Below are 23224 nucleotides of genomic sequence, written 5' to 3' on the forward strand. Positions count from 1 at the left end.
TTGGGTTCAGTTCCTGGTGTATGCCTTCAGACTTCCTGGATGATGCCACTTGCAGAGCAGAATTGGCAATGGCTCTGCTGGCTTACATCTCGAGTAACTGGTAAACGGTGAACACCAAAGCAGCTGAAAGGGAGGCGCTTAAAGCAGTCATCAGGGGAGACTGTATTGGGACGGTGTGTGGGGTATGAAGATGACTAATAGAAGACCTTAGAGTTCAGGCGGGGACTTTTCCAATCTTCAGCAGAGGCAAGTGTTCACTTTTGAGGTTCGGGCACAGACACTGGGAGTGCATCAGGCAATCTGGGATATGCTTGACAAAACCTGACTCAAATCCTATAGGTAGTTATTGCATAGTGAGGTTGACAAATCTGGATGGCTCCTGGCCTGGTTCCTAAGATGTGAGACTGACATATTCCCCATCCTGTACATCAGGGACTCATAGGGGCAGCTGCGATCTCAGCGCAGTAACACTTTGACTGCACTATTAGATCATTTTAAAGTGGTATAGTGGGTGGGCCCAAAAGACTTTGTGGAAGACATTGACGGTTATCTAATGAACATTGGGCTACCTCACTTGCACCCAGACAGGGCACGGAAACTGGAGTGGGACCTTACCATAGAGGAGCTGGCCAAGTCTTTGAAGGCCTTCAATAGATTCAATACCCTGGGTGGGGACGGGTTCCTGGCAGAGGTTTATTAGGTCTACTCTGCTAGACTTAAAGGAAAGCACCTGGAAGTTTTTGTAGAGGCAAATGGAAAAGGTCTCCTTCCACTGCCCATGCAAGAGGGTATAATCTGCTTAATGTTGAAACCCAGGGGTGACCCGGAGGACCCTTCCTCATACAGGCCCCTTACTATGCTTAATACAGATCTGAAAGTCCTTTGCAAGATACTGGCAGCCATGGAGTGATTTGAAAATTGATACACGAGGACCAGTGCTGCTTTATGCCGGCTCGCAGTACCACTCTTAATCTTTGTTGATTAACTCACTTTTTGTGTAAAGCAATGAACAGTGATTGGGAGATTGCTCTAGTCTCCCTTGACCTAGAACAGGCATTCGACAAAGTAGAATGGGGATGCCTTATAGGATTCGGTCCCAGTGTCTGTGCTTGGATCCAACTCTATACTCAACCCAACATCTCTATTAGGGAGTAGTGTGCGCTTTCTGAAGCTTGGACAGTAGGCAGAGGTACTCGTCAGTGGTGCATCATATCTACCTTGCGATTTGCGCTGGCCCTTAGCCCTGCTGTTGCGTAGGGCCATGACACTCTGGGGGATTAAGGTTGAGGGTGCCACACGTGGTCTCGCTGTAGGCGGATGATGCACTAGTCTGTGTACACTCCCCTGCTGAGTCAGTTCCATTCCTGCTGAACTTGATGAGCACCTTTAGCCAAGTATCAGGCATCCGCAAGTCACTATTGTTCCCACAAGGAGCCCTGGTTGGACTGCAATTGAATCAATTGCCAGATGTAGATCTCCGATGGGAGTTGGAAGGGTTCAGGTGCTTAGGGATTTAGGTCCCGCATACAGAGGCCCAGCATCAGAGCAAGAACATGGATAGGGTCCTGTTGGGACTCGAGCAATACATCAAATTCAGGAATAGGCTCCCGCCCCGTGATAGGTAGGGCTGTCATAGCTAAAATAAAGGGGCAGATCGGACTGGCCGGTCCCATATGTGGCCAAACTGACAGCGCAGATTTGAGAGAAGGTGGTTCGAAGAATCCTGCGTACAGCTCCCTTCAGCAGGGAACTTCAAATGTGGGATCTGGCTCCCTTCAGAGGTACCGAGGATGATGTGTCAGTGGAACATTGGAGGGCGAGGGGTGTCAGATCGCAGGGGATATCTCCTTCTAGGGGGCCCATTACACGTTTAGGATAGGACTGGCCCACTTTTTTGCACTATGCCAAGTTGGAAAGTGTTGCGAGGGAACTCTGGGCTGAGTTTCCGCAGGCACCCCATTCCTTCAGGGTGCTGGAGAGTCTGATTAGTTGGGGAGATGGGCACCAACTCATTACACTTTTATAGAAAAGTCTCGGGGGACATGCACCACAAACAGTATGCAGTGCAGGGGGCTTGGGAGAGGGAACTGAGATTGCCAGTCTCAGATACTGTTTGGAAGACCTTGGCCTCTCTGGTGCGTGCAGTGTCTTGCAACCAAACATTCAAGTTGTTGCATTTCCACTTTCTGCATAAAAATTTACATCATCCCGACCCACTGAACAAAATAGATCCCACTAGAGGCACCAAGTGCACACGTTGTAAAGTTGGAGCCATATTTTTATATTTGTCTTAGGAGTGCTTACAATTCAGGGCTATTGAGAACAAGTGGTGCCATGTATTGAGAATGTAGTAAGGATGCACATCCCCTTGACACCTGGGAGTGGTGGTACGGCCTTTAGGGCAGAAGATGCCTTAGAAACTTTTGAAGCTGGCCCTCCTCGCATAACTTCGGGTGGCAATTTGCAGGTTGGGCACTACATCACCCTTGATGGCTTATTGGCAGAGGCACCTGCTAGAGTGGGGGGCAGCTGAGAGCAACATATGAAATGTGCACGTGCCAATGAAAAAGAAGCTGATGAGATACTATTGTGGGCACAGCTCTTAGACCAGTTTTCGGATGATACTGCACAGGACTCTAAAAGTCTATTAAAGGGGGAGGGATGAGAATAAAATGGGTATTTACCTTTGTTTACTTTGCTGACGACAGATTGTGGTATAACTGTAGTCTTCTTGAAAGGTTAAGCTCAACGCCTTGGTTCACTGGACAATAATGCGTGGATCATGTCTGTCCTCTTTTCAATTGGTGATGTATGTATACAGAATCAAATTATGACCTCTTACCATATCTACCAGTGGCAACAATGTGCTTGTGACAGACCTTTAGCACTGTATTGTTCTTGTGTTTTTATTGACAGAAATCAATAAAATACAGTTGTTAAAGAATGTAAAACTCAGTAATTCTTACCACATATATGACCAAATATCTCATGTCTAATAAACATATAAACATGTTCTATATATGTGTGTGTGTGTGTATATATATATATATATATACAAATACATGTTCGATGGCATGTGTAGCTGCAGATACACATGCTATGCATTGCTTCAGCCGCTCGGAGTGTTACAAGTTGTTTTTCTTTGAAGAAGTCTTTTCGGAGTCACGGGATCGAGTGACTCCTCCTCTCGGTCATACTGCACATGGGCATCGACTCCATTGTTAGATTGTTTTCTTTCTGCTGTCGGGTTCTGACGTGTTTCCTCTCGCTCCAAGATTTTGAATCGGAAACTTAAGATAACTTTCTTGACCGTCAGTATTGTTTTGATCGCGTTTTCCACCTATAGTCAAACCGATAGTGCCGTAGAAAAACGAATTTTGCCCTTCTGGGGGCGAGCGCCCAACTCTGGCCTGTTCGGGCCTACCACGTCGAAGCTTGATGGATCGGACTCCATTTCAATTCTGTCCTCGATGCCATGCAACATTTCCATACACAGACCAACACCTCGTATGTAATATGCGTCTCTCTCCCGATCACTGAGAAGAGGATTATGAAGCCTGTTGATCGTTCCAATCCAAGAAGACCCTACGTGACCGGAGAGCCAGGAGACTGGAAATGGCATTGAAGAGTACTGAGTATATCGACACCCTGGAGGAAGAACAGACGCAGACGTCAGTTTCCATCCAGGACACCGACTCCGACCAAGACTCAGTGGAAGATACACTCATCACTGCCGTTCAGCACGTGAGTACGACTGCCCCTATGCCCACTCCTAAAAGATCATCGAAGCCCTTGGCTGCACCACTACCAGAGAGCCATGGTTCCACCTGGAAGAAAATACTCGGCGACCTACCTTGGAGTTTGGCGCTGAAAAAGGCCCCACCTGCTTCGATACTGGAGTCAAGCAAGTCCACCAAAAGCTCAACCTCCGAATCGAGTCGGCATCCACACTCTTCAGAGTCGAAGCCTCGACGTCTTGCTTCGGAGCTGAAACAACCGGCTGTATTTTCAGGCCTGAAAAAATTGCCAACTTCGGAGCCGAAAAAGTCTTCTTATTCAGAAGAACAAGGACTTTCAAGCCACCTAAAACAGAGCTCAAAAACATATGATGAACAGTGCTCAAAATCATCAAAACCATCAGAATACATTTCAGAGGACACTGACATTCAACCAATTTTATAAATCATGGATGAAAGACAATCAAAGATCCATGTCCATAAAGAGACTAGGAGAATCATTACTGCACCTCCTCCACAGACTAAAAGAAAGTTGGCTTTTCAGGAACATCTCGATACTGCTGCACCACCAGCAAAGATTTTTTCGCATTCTTCTCCCCCACATTCACCACACCATTCTTTTTCACCACCACCCATTAGCCCACCACCATCGCCTTCACCAATTCTCTCACAGACATATTCTCACGGTGATAGGGTTGATCCTTGGCTCTGTATGATCCAGATCCCATACCAGCTAATGACCCAGACTTATATCCTTCTAAACCTTCCCCACCAGAGGATACAACTGCATACACGCAGGTCCTATCTAGGGCAGCTGCATACCATGGGGTACTCATGCACAGTGAGCCTCTCGATAAGAAACACCTGTTAGGTCCTAAGGTTGACACCACAATAGAAAAACTCAGAAATGACTCAGACACTGCTAAAGCAATGGGAGCCTTATATACAACACCTTACAGAGGCTCCTTTCATAAGCAGCAATTTAGAAGAGGATTCAAGCCACAATATACAGAGGCTTCTACCTTCCAGCCTAAACAAAGTCAACAACAGCAGTATCAGAGGGGGGATTTAGAGGCTCTTATAGAGGCCAACATTTTAGAGCCATAGGCAAATTCCAGGCCTCAAAACATGTCACTACCCCATCAAATCAGTGACTTACTAAGCATGCCACAACCCCACACATCTCCTGTTGGGGGCAGACTGCAGCAATTCCACTCCCAATGGCAAAATATTACCACATACCAATGTTTACTTTCAATTATCCGCAATGGTTATTGCCTAGAATTGATTTCTACCCCTCCAAACATTCCTCCACGTTATCACAGGTTGTCCCCAGAACACAATGTTGTATTTCAAGAAGAAGTACAATTGCTACTTCTAAAAGAGGCAATAGAATTAGTCCCAAAATTGGAACAGGGGAATGCTGACTATACTTCCTCATTCCCAAAAAGGATGGCACTCTCAGACCACTAAATCTATATACTGACGTCATTGCACGAGGGTGGCGTCTATATACTACTCCCGACATCATCACGGCGACCACGACGCCAACGACCCCTGCGGAGTCGACCGACGCCACCTGCCTATGCGCAAGGGTATTGCTCGAAGAAAAATCTCTGGGTCCAGTCTGACACCTGGGGGAAATTCTAAGGTAAGGAATCTGCAACTAGAATATGTCTCTACCAGATATTTTGTTACCAAAGGTAAGTAACTTGTACATTAGACCTCAAAGATGCGTATTTCCGTATACCCACCCATCCGAATCACTGAAAATATTTAAGGTTTGTGATAGAAGGAAGACATTACCAATTCAAAGTTCTACCATTCGGCATAACAACAGCTCCAAGAGTATTCACAAAATGTCTAGTGGTAGTAGCAGCTTACCTAAGAAGACAACACATACGTGTCTTTCCTTATCTGTACGATTGGCTAATAAAATAAAAGCTTGGCAACGGAGAGAGAGCATATGCAAATATTCTCAACCGGGCCAGGTGGAATGCATTACTCCAGGAACCTGCTGGTGTACAACTTACATTTCTTGCTGTGCTTGGTCGTGAAAGCATCGAGATTTGTGGTTCCCTAAAGGTGAAACCCCACTTATCTGGCTGAGTTCCCACTTGCTTGTCGGTTCTGCTTAAAGAGTCCACCCATTTGTTCTGTTCTCCTGGGACATGCTCTACTTTCAAAGTGATACTGCTGATGATCACCCATTCCCAGATCTGTTAAGCTTGAGTAGAAATAACTTTTGACTTTGTTCCTCCCTGCTTGGTGAGGTAAAACATGGTGGTAGGAGACTGAAGAATTGCAGCATCTTGTAAGGAAAGCCTGCAGACCCATCACTTCCTGAGCGGTCCATTTTCCTTGGATTTCTAGGTCCGGTATAAGGGCTTCCCATCCCTCCAGACAGGCATCTGTCATCATCACCAAGTGTGGTCATACAGGGATGAATGATCGACCCTGGGAAATGTTGTTCGTGTTCAATCACCACAACATTGCCCTTCTCATCTCTGATGTAATAAAGATCATGTTCTTGAAGGTGCTGTGGCATTGAACCCTTTGTTTGCCCTGCTGTTCTTGCAATGTGCATGCAGAGGCAACGATTCTGTATCAGCGGATGCAGGATGACATCATCCCTAACAATGACATGCACTTTTGTACTGAAGCGGACCTTTTGCTGCCAGGGATGCTGTTAGTGACTTGCGTCTTGGAATTCGGTCTTCGGTTGGGAAAGCATTTGCCTCTTTTGTATATATGATCGCTCCTAGAAATATTGCTGAACTGGTGGGAATAAGTGAGGATTTCTCCTTATTGAGCTTGAGGCCTAGATTTTTGAATAACTTCAGATAGACATGAGTTGATTTTCTAGCTGAGTGCGAATTGGGTCCCTTTATGAGCCAGACGTCCAGGTACCGACAAGCCTAGTAACCTGCCCTCCTCAAAAAATCTACCACCATAGCCATGCATTTTGTAAAAACCATAGGAGCCAAACCTAGCCCAAAAGGGAGAAATTTGAATAGATAATGGCACCCTGCCACATCGAAATGAAGGAACTTTTGATGCTTGACAAGAAGATCCAGAAATGTCATGAAGTCTCCTGGATCCACAAGCTGCAGAATTTCCTGTAGAGACAGCATGCTGAAAGACTGCTTCTTGAGGAACTTGTTTTAAAGCCTTAGATCTATCACCTACCTCCACTTGCCTGATTTCTTTCTAAGGAGTAGGATGTTTGAGTAAAACCCCTTGTTTCTCTGGTGTAAAGGGATTTCAACTATGGTGTCTGGCAAAAAGTAAGTTGATTTCCTGCTGCAGCAAAACCAGATGACGATGCGATGTTCTGCGTGGTGGAACATTTGGAGGCTTTTGAACAATTTCCAGGGTGTGACTATGCTGGATTACATCTAACGTTCATTTGTCGGAAGTTAGGTCTTGCCAACGATTGTAAAATTTGGATTGAAAATAGCTAAATTGCTGTGGGACTGAGGTGGCCAGTGCCTGGGACACATCATTGTCTTCTGGACTAATGTGATGTTACTCCCACAAGAGGAAGTCTTTGGGCTGGTTGGAAGGCATAGTTGGACGCTGCTGTAGTCTTGTATAGCACTTGTGAAGTGTATGACGATCTGAAACCTAGTTGGGCGTATGGCTGGAATCTACTGTGATGGTACAGGGGTTGTGATGTATACTGACCTCTACCTCCCCAAAAGGACTGAAAACGTCTCTGCTGCACTGTACCAAGCAAACAAGCTGTTTCCCTGTCCAATTTTATGACTGCAGCACATTGTCAACGTGTTTTTCCGGAGAGGTTCTCCCCACTGAATGGCATGTCCAGGATTTTAGCTTGGACCTCCGGGTGGAATGATGTAGCTTTCAACCAGCTCTGATGAGGAAAGACCGCAGCTCCAGCCATCTGGCAGAAAGCGGTAGCAGAGATATCCATTGCTGCATCAGTGATTTCTGACAAGGCTTTTTGTCCTTCCATCAGAATCACTTTTGCTTCCTTTTTCTTATCGCCAGGCAGATCATCTATAAACGACAATATATCGGACCACATTTGGTGATCGTAACGCCCCAAGATGGCCTGAGCATTACAGACCCTGATTGAAGTGGCTGCCATGGCTGAGAATCTCTTGCCAATATTATCTAACCTGCAGCCCTCTTTATCAGGTGGAGCTGAGCAGGGAGAAGAAGCTTCTTTGCCTGTCATTGTGTCACCTGCATGATAACCGAATCAGGTTGAGGCTGACCCATAAGGCAGGATGGCGCAGTCTCTGGGGCCCTATACTTTTTGTCTAGTTTTGGCATGACTACTGGAACTGAGGGTGTGGTGTCTTCATTATTTACAACCCCTCTTGCCATACATAATCCACAATGAGTATGGATCACACTGTACATTGGGCAGCATCTTTGAAGTCATAGAAAAAAGCATTCCGTTTGTTTTTCAGGAAGGGGTAAATAAAAATGCTTGGATGCACATTCCAGAAGGTCATGAAAACCACCATTATCTGCTGCTGGTGAGTCTACTGGAGGTGGAGGATGTAATGTGGACTGAGGAATCATAAAAATCATCCCATTCTTGGCCATCCAAAGGGATCTCTCCCTCCTCCTGTTGTTCACCATCACTATCTGCTAAGGTATTTATGAGGGTGATAGGCAGAGGTACTGCTCTGTCTTTTTGAAGAGGAGGAACTGGACTGCTTTTGGGCTGAGAAACTGTTTCAGGGGCCTGCAATCGATGCGGAGTCTGTGGAACTGACTTCTTAGCATCTGGAAACCTTTTGTAGTAGTTATTAATCATAAAACGCAAGTCTGACTAGAGCTACAGGTATTGCGATAGAGGGCTCTTCCACCTGATGATCCTCCCCAGGTTCATCACATGGGTAATGTTCCTGAACTGTATCATATGCCTGGGCTGACTGTTGGCCTCGGTCTGTAAACTTGTACTCCAGGTATGTAGTAGGACCCTGATCTGCATACGTTAGGAATGGCCAAACATACCTTCATCACCTGACTCTTGCATCACTAGCAGACAAACTTGAGACAAAGGGGAGATACTGGAGATGTCAGTCTGCAAAGACAGTGGAATGGCTTTTATTGGCACAGGAACAGCCTCCTTAACTGTCGTCAATGGGGCCATCAACGGGGTGTGAGAAAACCTGCGTCAACGGAATAGTCATAGACGTTCTTGGTGTCGTCGATGACTGCATTGTTGTCAACGGCGATGGCTTTGTCAGCGATGCAGATGTAGTCATCATTGTTCTAGTGGAGACAGTCGTCGATGCCACCATAGGCACTGGCGTCAAAGTTAACTGACTTGTTGACGCCCTCATACACGGAGCCGTCATTGACGGGGTGGTTTTTATCAATGAATCCTTAAATGACCGAATCTTCTGGGCCACTGGTTCTTTAAATAGTGTCACAGGAACCGAAACAGGAGAAGATAGAGATCTTTTGTGAGAGAGAGGGAGATGGTTCAGGCTGCCCCTTGGTACTCGACCTCTCAGCGCTGGCTTCCCTACTGTGGGCTTTTGCCTGTTTTGAGTCCTTGTCAGATGAGGACTTTTACTCCTGCTTGCCTTTTCTCGAGCAAGCATGCCTTTTTTCATCACCTCACAATCAGCGTCTGACTAGGCCTTCTTTTTTTCTTGGAAGCCAGAGAAGCAGTCTGGCTTCCAGATCTGTGAGGTATTTTGCTGAAAAAGCACAACAGTACTTACTTAGTCTTTCGGTTTGAGGTGTGGGTACAGGCAATATAATCATTCCTTGTGGGGGTCTTCTGAAAAGTCTACTCTTCCCACAGGATTTAAAGGCCCTAAAGAGCCTTTTCTTAGAAACCTTAGGCATTTTGGAGCAATAGAAATAGTTCCGGAAAAGCTCTACCTTAGATGTTTGTGAGTGCAGAAATCACTTGGAGAGCTGACAGGTCACAAGGTGAATGCGAAATCACTGTTGACTGAGCCGTGCTCAAAGAGACTCCCTAACGCACGACGTGCAGTATGAAATCAAGATAGAATGGCTCTGCAGGGGATGAGTGCTTCAGGGTCTTTGCTCTGATTGGCTGAAGTTTGGAGGCTTTAAAAACGTGGTCAATTGGTTAACAATTTCAATTGTTTGTAATAGGGATTTTAAGGCCTACCTTTCATCACTGATTTTTCGTTGATGTTACCATGGGACTCCCACCATGATGATGGGGAAGATTCAAGCATGTGAAAGATATGGTAGTATAGAACACAAGTTTCCAAAATATGATGCAAACTTGGCATACATTGTGCCCAGCGTAAAAACTACATCAGTTGTTTTTTGCTGCAGAGGTGAAGTGCATCTCTCATTGCTCTTAGCAAACATTACTCAGGTTTCACCACATGGTGACCTCACTAATCCCCCAGCACTTTCACAAGTAACTTGTCATGGTCCAAAGTTTATTTTCCACTCATACGTACATAATCTGGAAGGCACCAGACACCATCCAGTCCTTTGAGCAGTGCATGGAATTCATTCATTATTAGAGAACGTCTGTAGCCAGTTCAAAGGTAATCCTCCTAAAACAATAAGCATTTTCCAGTGTCACAAATTATAAGTGTTGAGAATCCTTGTTCATTTTGATGTGTTGTTAACAGGATCCATGTTCAGAGTTATAAATATTATGGCCCTTTTCAAACAGCACTATTACCTTGCTTATGTTTGGACAGTAGTGGCGATCAATCCAGATGTTAACATTTAAATCACAGAATTCAACCTAGTGAGCAGTTGGCCTCGTATGCTAGGAAAATTTGGGGCAGCCAGTTAGAACTCCCTATTTCCTCGATGATGCTATCATGATAAAATCTCTCACGTTCTCTCATCCCCAAGTTGCGAAGATACTTTTTGCACTCTATGAACACGTTTCAGCCAATTAATTTAGGACATCTTTAATGCTTATAGCTCTTCAGCATGCCTAGCAATTCACTTAAGATCTCATTATGCGAGAAGTGAACAAAAGCGTTTGAACGATGAAGAGTAACTTTTTCCGCACTGATCCAGTCAGATCATTTGATACATGTGATTATAGTATCATTGTGACAGACTAGAAACACAAAAAATGCCGGACTTAATGGCATTTAACTGTCTTCAGTTTCTGGAAATGTGCTGACACGTAAGGATGATGACTTGTTTATATGTGGCTCCATTTATGATTACATTTAATTTAATTATGTAGGTAGTAAACAGTGAAATTGAAGGATTCCGAAAAAGTGGTTTTATCAGCGTTGTTGATCAAGAAAGGTCTTCGCATGTTGCGGTTTCACCCACAACAGGTAAGATTTGATTTTAATGTTTGCCAACAATATATCTTATTGCATGATTTTTTCTTATTAATTGGTGCTTCCGGATTTTGGGACAGCAGAGGTGTTAAGTTAGCAAACAGATTTGTTCAGTGCCCAGTGTTGTTTATGACCTACTTGCTATTTTGTCATTGTAGATTCTTCAGCACGAAGGCAAAACATGCATAACAAATAGTTTGCATAAAACGTCTCAAACAATGCCTCATCTAAGAGTCATTAGAGACAGAGCACCGGGCACATCACAAAAAGGCCTTCTCCATGATCTTGTCACATTTCTATTGCTATAGATAAGCTGCTTTTCTTCATCCCTGGTTTGGGTACAGCTTGACCTTTGTTTCGGGCAGTGTGGTACTGCATTTCAGATTATTTTCCTCACTACTACACTGGTATCCCTTAGAGTAAGCAGTTCCTTAGAGGTCTACAAAGCCTGCTCTGGGGTCCACTACTTTTTGGAAAATTAAATAATATTAGCAATGTGCCAAAGTATGAATACATGCAAAATTTAAAATAATAACATTCTCTGTACATATGAAGGAAATTGAAATTGGGGCTAAAAATTTAGTTGGTATTCTTCGCTTGTTTTGTGGTATCAGCACAAGTACAGCAAACAGAATTTAGTATGGATGATTGGTGGCATCCCTTTAAGGTTGGTATGTGCAGACAAAAAGAGCATGCTTTAGAAGGAAGAAAAGAAAGTTGATTACTAGAGTGTAGCATGTCACCAAGGGCAAGATGTACTAACGTTTTTTGCCAGGTTAGTGACAGCAAAGACCCCTTTTTATATGTATTAACTTAATTTTCTAGGGCAGAAAACATTTCTAAATTGCAAAATAGGGTTCTGACCCCTACCGAATAATAATTTGGAAGGGGAGTGTTTTGAGTGTTATAAGTTTTGAATTGGTAATGTATTTATCAGTGGTTTGCAACTGCAGTTCTGGTTGCAAACCATTGATCAGTTACAGACACCCAAGTTGGGGTGGTAACTGATTCACCAAGGGGAAAGGGGACCTGTTGGGACCCCTTCCACTTTGGAAGTCGGGCAAAAGTAGCCCTTTTCCCCTAGAAAGAGCTCAGGCTGCCTTGGGGGAAAAAAAGTTTCAGTTTAGCATGCAGTCACAAGGATGGCGGTCAGGGACTGTAGTCTACTGTCTCTTGCATGATAGCATCCCAGTGGTTATAGATCATTTCTGGGGGTCGTAAATCGAAACCTGTCTAATGAGTATTAATTAGGCAGGACGTTCTGTGGCCCTCTGCTATTTCTTATTTTGAGAACCAATCTATGGTTGGTGCACAATTTATGACCTCTTTTTGCGCGTAGGTTGGTACATCTGGCCACGAATTTTAAAAAGCTCCAACCTTCCATTACAACTAAAAATTAGTTTTAAGTGTCTTTTGTTTGTTAGTTGAATAAACTATTTCATATGTTGTGTTTTGTTTAAAATGTAATTTTTCTGTATTTTGTGTATTGTTTTGAGGTTCAGATAGTGGAAACTGCTTAGGCCAAGGTCCTCCTCTTATGTTGGTGATTCAGTGGGAGACTACAGAAGTCAAAAGGTTAAGAGATGCTATGGGGCCTTGATTTGAATGGCAGCGCCAACTACAACACTGAGCACTGACCAACAACTATAAAACATGAGGTCAGTAGGCCATAGGGTTACCCTGGAAGCCGGTGTATGCATAAGCGTGCATGCCACTGATTTCCAGGCAAACTCATCAGATTTATCTGACATGGTGGTTGCCTGGATACGCTTTGCTCTGACTGTTTTCAGCAGCCTGTACCCTGTTGTAGTGCACTGTAAAGGGTGATCCCATCATGCTCTTACTTCATTTGCGGATGCATTTGACAGTCTCTGGGGAGACGCAGCAATATTTCACTTCTCAGCCCTCCCCCATTACTCAAAAGCCTAAACTTGTTCATTGATCTTTCATCACTTTTTCCTGTATGAATGGTGCTAATTGCTTACCTTTTTCTGTTTGATTTGATTGGGGAGGGGTAATGGCAGCCTGCTTGTCTGTCTGGTGTTGGATCCCTTTTGTTATGTTTGTTTTTTCTTTTGTTTCTTGACTCCTTGCCCGTTTAATTTCCTTATTTGCTTATTCATCCATTTTCAGTCATGAAGGGGCTATTAACATTAGGGGTGACACTTCTGTAATCTTTACAGACCACTGGTAATTCTATAATGAAACAAAAAGAAAGGAGCTCTTGGGCTCGCGATATTCCTATTGCTTATATAGACTATTTGATTGGTGTTTACGCACCACAGTCCAAGTGAAGAAATATAACGGAAGGTAAAAAAATACGAAAAGACAGGGGGCGATAGTAACCAGGCCTTCATTTATTTCAAACATCCATTATTATTTATTCCTCCACAATAGTCAATTCCAATTAGGAAAAATATTAAATAAACATTGACAAGGTGCCGTGCTTTATTTTGTCACAGAGGCAAACAGTACATATTTCATTCACAAAGTAGCTTTGACGATACAAATCTTGCTGCTAGGGCCAAATCAGGGAGCATTGTGTTCAGTATGGAGTAGGACTGTCTTCAGCGGGATTAATGATGAGGGAAAGTAGGTTGTATTGTATCTAATGTATCTGTCAAACAAACAAAAAATGATACAATTTAAAGTACATAGGTCAGATAAATCAAGAGGGAAAAGAAGAATGGAAAGAAAAAAGAAAAGTTAAAAAGAATAGTAAATGAAATATGAGAAAACAGATTAGAAGTTAGTAGGGCTGGGATTGGCTGTTCTGTTGTGCACACTTTGGGCTCAACAGTTAATACCATGTTACTATTACTGGAAAAACCAGAGAACATAAAATGTATAATCTTCACTACCAGTAGTCATAATCAGTTACCCCTCAAGATGCACAGCAGGTGAATAATGGTCTGCTTGTCCTTTAGGGAACTCAGTCCTACAATAAACCAACGACCCCCAAATTACAATTGAATAATAAAAAGGGTGTTTGAGTAGAATTTTAACGAAGGGACAGCTATACCTTTCCTGAGTCAATCGTTACACATAAAGGAGACGGGTCCTTGTAATTGTTCTCCGAGTACTCTTAGGAAAGGAATCTCAGTTGACCATCAGTGCAGTATTAATAGTAAATAGGTGACTCAGTTTCAGTGGTTGTGGCGCTTATTTGACGGGTGGCCCCAACAGTCTACTTAGCAAGGGTGGCGTTTGCATATCAGTGACTTAATCACTGTACCATCATGAATGCAGCCAATGGTGTCATTGTGATTTTAATCCTAGGGTTTCAGTCAGAAGGTGTAAGAGGAATAACTTATCCGTAAAGGGTTTGTTGATTGAACAGCACATCAGTCGTGTCTTAGGTGCTTGAAACCTTTCCCCTCACCTTTTTAATCAACACCCACAATGGTGTTGCTGCCTGGATACTAATACTGTCAACTTTGTACCTTCCAAGGTTCTCCAGCCATACCAAGAAACAGCTTACAGTTCCATCAGGCGTCCATTATTGTGCCTGTTGGCTGTAGTTAACAAAACCTACACGAAAGGGCTGTAATGTAGCCGTTCCCTCTAGTCTCCATATTTCAGCACAGTGTGTTGCTCCTCCAAGGTCAAGCTTCCTCAGATTGTACTCCTGGTGTACTTTGCCACACTTACTTATTTTGCTGAGTATTGCTAGAGTTAGTCTTGCATGTACTGTAATCACAAACACACATAACAAAGGACCAGGAAGGAAACACTTATACTGTTCTGAATAAAAATTGCCAGTGTAATAATAATAAAAAGAAGGAAATGATTGGCATCACATGTATATGCAGTAGTTACAGTGAGCGTCCATTCTTTTGTGTGTGTGATTCTCTTTTATAGTTAAGCCACAAAGCACCTGTCCTGGGTAATTATTCCATCCCACTCAATCTCTTTATCTGCTATCCTGTTTTAAGATTAAAGTTGTTCATGCTTCTGTGGAGCAGAACAGATTCTCCCCAATATAACACAGTCACAGAGTTACCAAGGTGGAGACAGAGAAGTGTATTCAGCAGATGCAATCTACTACGAAGTAAAACTACGGCAGGGACTTCTAGAGTTCAGAAGGATTAAGACGCACTCACCTGACTGTCGATGTTGTTGTCCTTGGGACCTGGGACTGCATCTCCCAGTAATCTTGTTGGGACAGCAAGGGACATCTAATGCCATTCTGCTGCGTCCCTTAAAAGCAACTCATCCTTACCATGGAGCAGGATGCTCTGGCCGGGACCATCCTTGCCCGTCATAGCCCTTAAGAAGCTGGGCTGTCCCCACCCCCCTTAGTTGTGTTTTTAGAAAAGGTACTGTTTTTCCTGTTTAACTTTGCCCTACCAACCGTTTTCTATTCATGTGTTGGTGCAGGGGAAGTAGATGCTGCAGCGCTCCGGTGGTGCGGTATTAGGTGACAGAGCTGACCTTGCACCTTGTTGAATGTGTGACTACAGGTGAGGTCCCCCACCAGAGCGACTGATGACATAGGACCCTGGAGACGACAGGGAATAATTATTTTGACAGAGAAAGGTAAGACTTATAATTTCCTAGACGCATGATCATATAGCATGCAGGATAGAGTATAGGGGTTTTTGTTCTATGCCTTGATGAAGGACTGGGACTCTCCCACTGGACAAGATTTTAGCTTTAGGAAGGTATCAGTATGAAAGGCCGAAACATGATGGCAGGAGACTGAGAATGGGGGTAGCTGAGCCATTGCCACTCAAAAACACCCATCATTTAGATTAGCACTGTTTCACGTTTTTAATCCTACCCAGTGTGCACTACTATTGAAGGTTATTATCCTGGGATTACACTTTTACCTCCTCTGGGGCTAGCAGGTTCTGCATCCCGAAAGTGAGAAGATTGCACCTTGGTGACCGCTTCTTCAGCTTTTAAGCTTCGTAACTTTGGAACTCGCTACCTCTTCTTTCTAACCGGCCCCTTCGGAATTTGTTTTTAGAAAAAGATTGAAAACTTGGTTGTTTTGCTAGAATTTATCTTTTACCTTCTGCAAGTGTGCAGCATATGGTATCTTGGACCGCATTGCTGGGACACCTCATTTTGACGATGTGATGTGCTTTGCAAGCATTATTATTTTATTATTATTATCATCATCTTGACATTGTGCCACCTAGCTTGAGCAGAATTACTTTATTTAGCAGTTCCTTTCCCCTCTTTTGGAGTAAGGTTAAGACCACCAGGTTGGCCTTGTTCTAACCTGGTGGGACAGATGGGCCAATGATGATGCCACAAATATGTGGGAGAGGCCTTTCTGTCCATAAAACAACTATTGCTCAAAATGACCAACGGACTCGGTTCATTTAAAGGGATTCCTATTGGACTATATGAACTACATGAGGCCACCCTATTGTTTGTGAGTGTAGTTAATTGAATTGGAGGTTGTAGACTGTGCCTTCAATCCTCTTACTCTCTTTTCATGTGGCTAAGGGTAGATCACTAAGTCACCCCTGGCATTGATTGTACGCCTTTGTGTAACTGCTTGCAGCCCTTTGCTCTGTCCATGCCTTGACTAAATGGTTCTGCAATTGGAATGAGTTAGAGGACACCTTTGAGAGAGAAAGTCTGGTCCAGGTGTGTTATCAATAGTGCTTAAAGGCCCCTGGGGTCACCGTCATTTACTCCAAGAGAATAAATGGGCAAACGAAAAGATGCGGACAAGCCCCTGGACTCAGGGAAGGCCAAAAGACACTTGTCATGCAGCCGAAAACTATACATTAAACAAAATTGACCACCGCATTGAAGAAGTCAATGACCTCTTGTCTACTAACGCCAGGGGTAAAACGGGCAACATTAAATCACATTTATTAAAATAATCAATGCAAACCCCTGCGGTACTCTTGGCAAATTCTGATGGATCTTGTGATAAAACTATTGATGTTGTAAATAGTCGAGTGGGTTTGCCGACTTCCCAGGAGCTGAATGATGTTTTGCCCCCAATTATAAATGTTGATATAGTCTGTAAAAATAGGTTTCAAGCTTCAGCAATTGCAGATGGTGGGGTGCAGGATGTTATCTCTCAGCAGGCCACTACAATTGACATTGGTTTTCCCTAGATTAGAGGGATGACGTTAAAGCTCATGTGTCTTGAACACCATGATTGCAAATATTTTGCCCAATTTATGTAACTGTAAAGTCAATCAAGAAGAGGGGAGGCCTTCTCTCCATCCTCAACAGGATAAGCCAGCACTGACATATGGGCCAAACGGGTACCGTGTAATAGATAACTGCCCCCAACACCCTCCCACCCAAAGTTCGGGAAGAAACCAGAGTACTAGCTACTATAGTACCCACCAACAATTCATCTTGGGCCCAGGAACGCAATCAGGGCAAACATGGGGATACAACCTCATCCAAGTCTTGTTTCTGGAACATGGGGGAGGCAACCCTAGAGTTCCCTAAAGATGCTGAGGTGATTGTAAGTGTAAACAGTGGTGTCAACCATACTATCAACCCGTTATCTTGGAATGTTGACTGGCTGAAATCTAAACTGAATGACCAGGAGTAGGGCAGTTATATAGATGAGCACCACATATTTTTACTCCAGGAAACATGGAATATTTAACCAGTGTTTGGGGGGGGGGGGGAGAAGGAGAGGATTACCTCTCCTTTTTTTTAATAGCGCTATACCTTCCATCTGAGGAAAAGCCAGGTGTAGTAGCCTCCTGACTTGGCTGAAAATTGACATTTTTAATATAGCCCAAATCATATATACAGAGTCTAAAGACATTAGGAATCATTCTAACCATCAGTAGTTCTACAAAACATAAACATATGGTTATTATGAACACTTATATATGATCAGTCCCGGGCAACCCATTTTCAGAGACCTTATTTTGTTTGACTGACATCTTGGACTCTTTAGATACCAGCTAGGCAAATCATAGCTGTGGATAGTAATGCAACAGTTGAGTCCCTGGAATTTCTCACCCCTCACTTGTAAATATTGAGCCCTTAAGGTGAAAGCCAAAAGTGTCTAAAAAATCTTTGATTTAATCTGGTCTCGCGGGTTAAGGGCTGCTAATGGGTGTTCGAGGTCTGATTGGAATCCGAAACATTATTCAACAGAGGATTGTATTTGAGTAACAGAGAATATATTGTTCTAAATCAAAAGCGGTGGCCCTTTCTGGTGGATATGGAAGTGGTGTTGTGAATGGACAACAGCCACAATGCTATTAGCGCTCAGTTTTCTGAAGCCCTGTGTGCATGTTCCCATAAGGCTTTTTTTTTTTAGTGCCCATGCCACTCCACCTTATAAGTACAAATATTGTAGGAATATTAAGTGGGGGCTATAATAAGAAATTAATCTACGGTATGTAAGGTGTACCAGAATTTTGTAGAAACCTTAAAGCTATATGAAAACATAGGTAGAGATCTAATCACTTTTGTTGGCCTCCACCGGGAGCAAGCTACTAGTTTAAAAACCTTCTTTACTAATGATGTGAGGGTGCTTCTAGCTCCTTGCAAACAAAGCTGTTAATTCTCTGAAGAATGCAGGAGGCAAAGAGAGCTCTAGTCGGTTCAGTCAAGATGAGGGACAAGGGGGCTATAGTCTTGGCAAGAAAGCAGTATAAGGCAATCTTACATGGCAGTAAGAAAGAGTAGGAGGAAGCCCTGGGAGCATGATATGGCAGAGGCTTACAGAAGCAGGACACAGAGGTTCTGGAAAATACTGGCAAATGGGATCAGGGAGATAACGGTTCGGCCAGAGGCGTTTGTACAACAAGAGGCTTGGGAGGCCCATTTTCAAGCATTTTATGAAACAAGGGAGGTTTTAGTTCAAATGGTGGAGGATGCTGGGAATGGTCCATTAGTTCTGTCAGGATAAAAGTACCTTCAAATCACTAACCTTTAGCCTTAAAGAGAGAGCGCTTGCTTTGTCCCTAATTAAGAGGAAAAAAACTGCAGGGCCTGATTGTGTACCTGGGAATCTGTATCTCTCCCAGCCCCCTATTTGAGCACACTAACTAACGCTATTGCGAAAGGGGAGGATATTCTGTCACCTTGGAAGGGTGCAATAATCCTGCCATTGCAATAAGTCTTACTGACAACTCCCAAAAAGTCTTTAGCAAACAGGTCTTGCATTGACTACCGGAGTGGCTAAATCATCATCATGTGCTCACAAACTGCCAAATGAGTTTTCGAGAAAGTGTTGGCATTCTAAACCAAGTGTTCCGCTTTAGGACTGTATGCTGGAAATATGTTGAATTAAAGAGGCGCCACTTACATATAGCCTTCATGAACATGAGGGCTACCTTTGATCTAGTGCCAAGGCCAAACCTTTGGAAACTGCTGGGCAGTTATGGGGCTCCTGAAGAACTTTTGCGACTGCTGATAGTCTTGCATACAGAAACATATGTGCAAGTGAGATGGAGTAGCATGGGGGGACTTACTAACAGAATCCCGATTGATCGCCGGGTAAGGCCAGCCTTTGTCCTTGCACCTACTTTATTTTCCTTTTATATAAATGGTGTGGTGGACTGAGTGAGTACATTTAAGCATGATGCCACCGAATCTAGCAACCCTTGTCGATGTACGCAGAAGACACTTCGTTAATCTCTTGCACCCCTACGGGCCTCCAGGTTTTGCTCTATGATTTTGCCTCTTTTTGCTTAAATAGGGGTCTTCATGTTAATGCTGGGAACTCCTAATTCATGGTGATTAAGCCTACTGTTCCCTTAGGGGTAAGGTATCGGTAGATGGAGTTTGAATAGACTGAGTGAAACCTTGGTGTAAGGCTGTCTGATAACTTAGCCTTGACCCCTCAGATTGAGAAAAGTAAAACTATTTTACATAGCGTTAGCGTAATAGTTGGCTTAATAATAATAATAAGAAAATATAAAGTGGTGTCATTTAGAGCAGTCTCACTGGTATTGCAAGAGTACAGGACATCATCGTTGGCTGGGGCAATTTATGGTGCTGAATTGTGGGGTGATGTAGATGTTAGTCCAATGGTCCAAGTTAAAAAAACAAATTTATTAGGTCCCTGCTTAATTCACCAACCAGCAACCCTTTGCTATCTTTTCGGTGTGATCTAGCCCGTTGAGATGGTTATATTTACCATATTTAGATATTGGGTGTGCATTTGGACTACACCGCACTTGTTCCCCTATTGTGTGGCCCCAAAGAACAAGTTACTTACCTCCAGTAATGATTTATCTGGTAGAGACAATATCTAGCTGTAGATTCCTTAACTTTGAATTTCCCAGGCAGCTGACTGTATCTGGAAGATTTTTCATAAGCAGTATCCCTGCGTGCCGATATGTGGCTTTGATCGGTTCGACGCGGCATCACCAGCAACATTGCGGTCACCTATGTATATGTCACCTTGGTGCACAGATAGCAGTTACTTTTCACAACTTTCCATGCCAGGAGTGAGGAGACATGAAGTGCACTGACATTGGTGTATCCAAACTAGGACCCTGAAAGGGATCAATCCTAACCTTAAAAGTCTGTCTGCAGAGCGGGAAGGAATGGGTAGATCGGTAAGAAATCTGCAGCTAGATATTGTCTCTCTCAGGTAATTTGTTACCAAAGTTAAGTCATTCCTTACCTTGAATAGATACTCAAGCAATAAATACCGTCCCCGTCGGTGGGCTGCGGACAAATTGTCAAAATTAGAAAGTCCTACGGGGCGAATGCCAATCCCTTCGGACCTCACTGTCCAGGCAGTAGTGGTTAGTAAACGTGTGCAGGGATGCCCATGCTGCTGCCTGGCAGATGTCCAGGACTGGGATTCTGTGTGCTAACTCAGTGGTGGCAGCTTTTCCTCTGGTGGAATGGGCCCTCGCAAGGCTGCTTTTTAGCCAAAGTGTAGTAGATCTTTATACAAAGGATGACCCAGCGTGAAATGGTCTGCCTCTGTACTGCCCGACCTTTCTATGCTCCAACATACACCACAAAGAGCTGGTCATCCTCCCAGAACTTTGTCTTGCAGTCAAGGCAGAACGACAACGCTCCTTTTTTGGTTCCAGGCGGAGCCACTCCTTTTCTTTAGAGGGATGTGGAGCAGTGTAAAAGATGGGCAAGGTTACTGACTGGCCAACATGGACTGGAGTGACCTCTGTCGGGATGAAAGAGGTCCTTGTGCAAGGCACCAGTTTGTCTGGGAAAACAGACAGAAATGGAGGCTTGGATGACAAACCCTGCAGCTCACTCACCCTCCAGGCAGATGTTATTCCCACTAGAAATACTGTCTAGATGGTAAGCAGCCGGAGGGGACATTTATGCAGAGGCTCCAACTGTCAACTGTTGACGCTCAATCTCCATGCAAGAAGGTGAAGAGTTAACAGGTTAAGGTTGAAAACCCTCCCCTGATACTGCGACAGAAGATCCTTCTCAAGGGTTAGCCTGATCGGAGGATTGATACTCATTCTCAGAAACTCTCAATACCATTCTTTCTGTGCGCAGTCTGCTGCCACAAGAATTACTTGGGGCTGGTCATGCCTAATCTTCTTGAGAACTCTGGGCAGGAGTGGTATGGGTGGAAAGGAGTACTAGAGGCCTGAACTCCACTGGAGATGAAAAGCATCTCTGAGCGATTGCCGCCTTCGAAACTCCAAAGTGCAAAACTGCTGACATTACGCGTTCTCTTCGTAGGTGAACTGATCTAACCAAGACTCTCCCCACTGCTGAAAGAGACCCTGCACCACCTCTGAATGGAGATGCCACTCGTGATCCGCTACACATCAACAATTGAGTTTGTCCGTCCTGGTGTTAAGAGAACATACCAGGTGTTGAACCACCAGATGTATACCATGTTGTTCCAGCCGTGTCCAGAGTTGCAGGGCATCTTGACACAGGGTCCACATCTTCATCACCCCCCATTTGTTGCAGTACCACATGGCAGTGGTGTTGTCCGTGAACACCAGCACTATCTTTCCCTTGCTAGAGGGAAAAAATGCTTTCAGTGCTAACTGGATTGCACGGAGTTCCAGCAAGTTTATGTGGAGACCGTATTCTGCCGGAGAGCAGTCTCCTCTGATCTCCACATCTTCGACATGATCGCCTCATCCCAGCAGTGACTTATCCGTCGCTACTGTGAAATCTGGTTGGGGATGGGAGAGGAGTCAGCCTCTGACCCAGTCGCGGTTCGTCAGCCACTACTGCAGGTCTTTTGCAGTTCCCGCCGAGATCTGAACCAGGTCGGAGAGATTCCCCAGATACTGCACCCACTGGAACTTCACTGCAGAACCTGCATATGCCATCTGCGGGACGCAGGAAGCCTTGAGGCCCAGCAGCCTCAGAGTCTCTCATACCGAAATCCAGGACAGAGGCTTACACATTGGTATCATAGCCTGAACATCCTGGACTTGCTGCTTGGGCGCATAACCCTGAAACTGTACAGTGTCCAGAACAGCTCCAGTAAAAGTGGGCATCTGAGAATGAGTCCGGTGTGACTTTGGCATGTTTATTGTGATTCCCAGCGAATGCAGGAGGTCCGCCATTGTCTGGAGGTTGGATACGACATCCTGGGGGGAGCCCGCCTTCAACGCCAGTTTTCAAGATATGGGGAGACTGAAACCCCTAATCTACGTAGATGAGCTGTGACCAGTGCCATCACTTTGGTGAACACCCGAGGGACACTGGTAAGGCCAAAGGGAAGCACAGTGAACTGAAAGTGCTCATGACCTACCGTAAGCTGCAGGTAACACCTAGGATCAGGCATGATGGGGATGTGGAAATAAGCATCCTGCAAGTCCAAGGCTACTAACCAGTTTCCGTGGTCTAGGGCAGGCAAAATCTGAGCTAAAGTAAGCATTTTGAATTTCTCCTTCTTGAGGAAGAGATTGACGATTCGTGGATCTAGAATAGGTCAAAGACCCTTGTTCGTTTGGGGGATCAGAAAGTAGCAGGAGTAACAACTGCCTACTTCTGATATCGGAACGATCTCTATGGCTCCTTTGGTCAAGACAGCCGTAACTTCCTCTTGGAGTAAGGACAGATGATTCTCCGTCAGCCGTTCTTGTGTTGGCAGGCGGTATAAGGGGAGGGGAGGATTCAAAGGAGAGGGAGTAGCCCCCTCCGAATGATCTGCTGGACCTGTCCGATGTAATGGACTGTCATTGAGGAGATGAAGCCGTATTCTCCCACCAACTGGGCAGACATGATCCCTTATTAGAAGACTAGGAGGTCTTAGAGGCTGCCGTTGCTGGGGGTTGG

At 44.4% G+C, this 23224-nt stretch overlaps 1 protein-coding gene across 8 annotated transcripts in view; it reads left to right on the forward strand.

Annotated features, from left to right (window-relative positions):
• Positions 1–23224, forward strand: part of KIAA1210 (KIAA1210 ortholog) — a 487569-nt gene that overhangs the window by 448490 nt on the left and 15855 nt on the right. For all 8 annotated transcript variants that reach the window (XM_069212338.1, XM_069212340.1, XM_069212353.1 and 5 more), the window contains one exon: positions 10930–11026. In XM_069212338.1, the coding sequence (XP_069068439.1) occupies positions 10930–11026 (97 nt within the window). The remainder of the gene's footprint in view (positions 1–10929; positions 11027–23224) is intronic.

The sequence above is a fragment of the Pleurodeles waltl genome, chromosome 2_1, assembly GCF_031143425.1.
Source record: "Pleurodeles waltl isolate 20211129_DDA chromosome 2_1, aPleWal1.hap1.20221129, whole genome shotgun sequence".
NCBI classification, from domain to species: domain Eukaryota; kingdom Metazoa; phylum Chordata; class Amphibia; order Caudata; family Salamandridae; genus Pleurodeles; species Pleurodeles waltl.